Here is a 3,778-nt window from a genome sequence, read left to right as displayed (position 1 = left end):
CCACTACGTATACTTAATGTGTTTTGTCAAACCTTTAGGTGCAGCAGGTATATTCATCCCAAGATATATATCTACACGTATTGCAATTGGTAGCTTTGCACGCCGCATGCACAAGCGAGCGAATGACAGGCCAGCACGGTATGTCTGGCTTGCTTGTGCATGCTGCGTGCAACGATGAGAAATGGGCTGTCATGGAAACGCGTATAACGGAAGCAATTGCAATATAACTCTTTTGAAAATTAGTAAATGCGCATAGTGTGCTAACCGACGTCTGTTGATTTTGGTCTAAGCGACTCTTCTAAGTCACCTTCGTACACGCTTCATCATTAAGTTTGATATAATTCGTTTGATATTCCGAATTCATACCGTTTGATAGCGAGTTGTCTGGCAAGGAATGGACTCTAATTGATGCGCACAAGTTGGGTTTATTATGCATCAATAGTGGGAGACAAGACTGGGTACTATACATCCCGGTGCATTGCTTTGGTTGCTAAGAAGAGGGTCACTCTGAACCGCATAATAGTAGAATCTACGCGTGGTAATGCTGATGATAGTGCCGTCTAATGTTTTAACTTTGTGTCACCACTCAGCTTGGTGGTCCGGAGGATCTGTGCATGGATGGAGGGCACATTTTCATATTCAAATCCGGATGTATCGTGGCGTGGAATATCAAAAAGAAAGAGCTGAACAAGGTACACTACGGTAGATATATCCTCGAGATCGTATCGAGTGCTGTGTGGAGTCGGGTGGAAGTCAGCACTTGTACTGCGATGTGTTTGTGACTCCGTGTGTACTTGCCAGTCTTCAATTTAGCATTGACATCCAATCATACTGTATGGATTAGGTCTATCATGTGCACTTCTAGTACCGTCCAAACCGGAGCCTTAGTATATATAGTATATATCTGTACCGCAGTTTCTCTTAATTATACCAAGGACTGCAGCTATGCCGTATGTGATTCGTTCTATGCACGCGTATGCGCGGGATGCGTACAGCGGCATACTGGCACGGCCACTGTGGTTCAAGAATACCACTGTGCCTAGAAACCGGATATAGATGACCTTCATACGGCATACAATCTCACACGTTCTCCTCTGATCCTGGCATTTGTACCAGGTGGCTGATATCCTGGGCGAGGTCAGCATTGAGGAGTATCCTGCTAAGGTGGAGGATTTTATCAAGTACGCCTATGACACGTATGTCTACGCTCACATGAATGGCACCTCGTATCGTGCGTGTGATCCAACTAGAATTTCCCCTTAGTCCTCCAAACCCTAAAACCCTAGTCCATTCGTTTAAATCCTTGTGAAGCCCTCTGTGAAGCCGTTTTTGGATTCTGCGGTGGGCTCTAAATGACCCGCCTCGGTCAGCTAAGCAAAGTTTACTAGCTCGCTCTCCACGAAAGAATCTGTCTGATCGTGCAGTAGCGCAGTTGTGCCATTGTGCATAGCTGGAACGTATCCGTTCGCTCAGCTAACGGGTATGAATGCGGATGGCGAAATGTATACATAGATTTGTCTCCGAATGCAGAAGATGGTCTCAGTAGGCGCCTTTGACCGGGTCATTCTGCCTGGCGCGTGCACGTCAAGCAGTTCGCTCAGAAGTAGTGTTCATCCTAACATAGGCATACGCGCAATGACACATGCTACTACACCTACACACAGAAAAAATCCACAACGCTGCATGGTTGCCAGTGTATAATTCTTCACATATGCTTTGATCCAACAGTCAGCATACACGGGTGAGGGGTGCCAATGTCATATTCAATGTAGACGCTGGGACGGAGACCCACGAACTAGAACGCTTCGCAGTGTCCGATGCTCTGGCTTTGAGCGTGAAGCTGGATGTGTGGGAAGACGACGGTGACGCGATTATCCAAAGCATGCAGAACATTCCGATGGAGATGAAGGTACTGTATGAAGGGGGCACATTTGTTCGGTGTGCACATACTTGTGCGTGACTTTTCCTGTGCTCGTGCATGCGTCAATGGAGCGCGTGTAAGCTTGTGTGGGTGTTCCTTTATTGGGGCTGTGTATTTGTAGGACGTGTTGTGTGTGTTTTCTGCGCTTTTAAAGGGCACTAAGGCGTTCGTATGTGAAGACTAAGGCAAGTATCCATTGACTGGCGAGTACGAGTCTTCTCGCCTTCATTTATATCTTCTTATATATGCGTGTGCGCTCTTGCGGATGAGGTGGCGTGTATTTATGCTGGTTTTAGACCTGCTACTTTAAATTTTTGGCCAGGTTACGTAAACAATTCAGGATTCTCAAGAAATTTCGCACGCCAAATTCTGAGTCATAACGCTTTGATTTGAATGCATACTGATGCAATAAACGAGCTCACTAGCGACATATTGTCTTCTACAAAACTGCAAATATATGCACTGTATCCGTAGGTATACATGCATCAGTGTATAGTAAACTCGCGTTAGTTAGCCTTATATATTGTTTAACGATATTATAAAATACAACGGTCACATCCATGTATTCGTACCCGTGTTTGTATGTATTTGAATCTTGTGTTTGTGTGCTTCTACATCGATATCGGAGTTCATCTGTATATACAGGCAAGCTTGTCGTATATATACAACCTCAATATTCAATCTTCTACGTCTGCGGGATGCGATACGTACACACACTGCTGTGCCCTTGGCAATCTGCCTAAAACGTCACAGCACGTTCCAATGCGCAGCAGACATACCATCTAATAACAATTAAAATCAAGATAGACCCCTTAAAATGGAAAGGGTTCGCGCAGGCAATTTGTACTCATTTATAATCGTACCGGAACACACCATTTGTTAGCAGAAATGAGGTATGTACATGATTTATGCATATCAGCCTGACCTCGCGACTGGGCAACATATTTATACTCTCCAACAATCTCTCACTTCATATAGCAAGGACTCGGTATGAATGCCGGTACGAAATTTATGATGCAGAAGACTGGCGAGCTTCAGCTTCTCCGCTACAACATCAATCTGTCATCGAGTCTCAAATCCATCCCAGACTTCTACTGGGACCGACCTGGTAAGAGCTTGTATATTCTTGTTCGCAATGTTTGAGACATCGTATGATAGGCATTGTGTATTGCGTGGCCGTTTACCCAGTTGCGAGGGGAACAATGTATCGTATACTGTTGCACGGGCGCGTTCCATTCAGAATGATGCTGACGGGCGCATGCTTGTGTGATATTCCTGTTGTATTCGCCTAGGCCTGTGTACACAAGCCTATTATGTGACTGTGATGACCAGACAGAGTATCGCTGCGCCACAACTGTGTGTGCAAAACGAAACGCGTATACTGCTTCTGGGAGTGTCAGCAGACACCTACCAAATAGCCAAGAGTAGGTAACTTCAGAGATCAGAATGCACCGCTCTGAAACGACTGGCGATTAGCTATGGACACATGTGAGGCTGGTTAGGATTAGGTAGATAGTCTCAACGTCCCGTCCCATAAATCAGTTGGCTGTCATTGTGCACTCCCACACACTTCGCAACCTATGCTAGCGCCCACATCTATGTAGACCATGTTGCGTTCTAATTTCACCCTATTTGCATACCGTGTGTATTCGTGTGTCACTCGCAGAATTAGAAAAGTTGTACCTTCGGATGTGTGAAGTGAGCCTGGACGTGAAAGAACGGACCTCCATCATAAACGAGAAACTTGGCTATAGCAACGATCTAGCGAATGTCCTCCGGGCTTATATCGACCAGTAAGTCTCTGCAAATCTTGTTTCAACTAAATATGTATATATATCCATATATCCATCCATATAT

The 3,778-nt window shown here is 45.2% G+C and overlaps 1 protein-coding gene across 2 annotated transcripts in view; it reads left to right on the top strand.

Moving 5' to 3' along the window:
• Positions 1–590: 590 nt before the first annotated feature.
• Positions 591–3,778, top strand: part of SARC_10796 — a gene marked incomplete at its 5' end in the record, with an annotated part of 4,244 nt that continues 1,056 nt past the window's right edge. The window contains 5 exons of one of the 2 annotated variants that reach the window (XM_014295149.1): positions 591–692; positions 1,117–1,181; positions 1,729–1,909; positions 2,900–3,029; positions 3,588–3,714. In XM_014295149.1, coding sequence (XP_014150624.1) covers positions 591–692; positions 1,117–1,181; positions 1,729–1,909; positions 2,900–3,029; positions 3,588–3,714 — 605 coding nt within the window. Of the gene's footprint in view, positions 693–1,116; positions 1,197–1,728; positions 1,910–2,899; positions 3,030–3,587; positions 3,715–3,778 lie in introns of both variants that reach the window. The other variant, XM_014295150.1, reaches the window with a different exon arrangement.

The sequence above is a fragment of the Sphaeroforma arctica genome, assembly GCF_001186125.1.
Source record: "Sphaeroforma arctica JP610 unplaced genomic scaffold supercont1.1392, whole genome shotgun sequence".
Lineage (NCBI taxonomy): Eukaryota > Ichthyosporea > Ichthyophonida > Sphaeroforma > Sphaeroforma arctica.
Note: the sequence above shows the minus strand (reverse complement) of the source record. Positions and strands in the feature narration are given on the sequence as shown.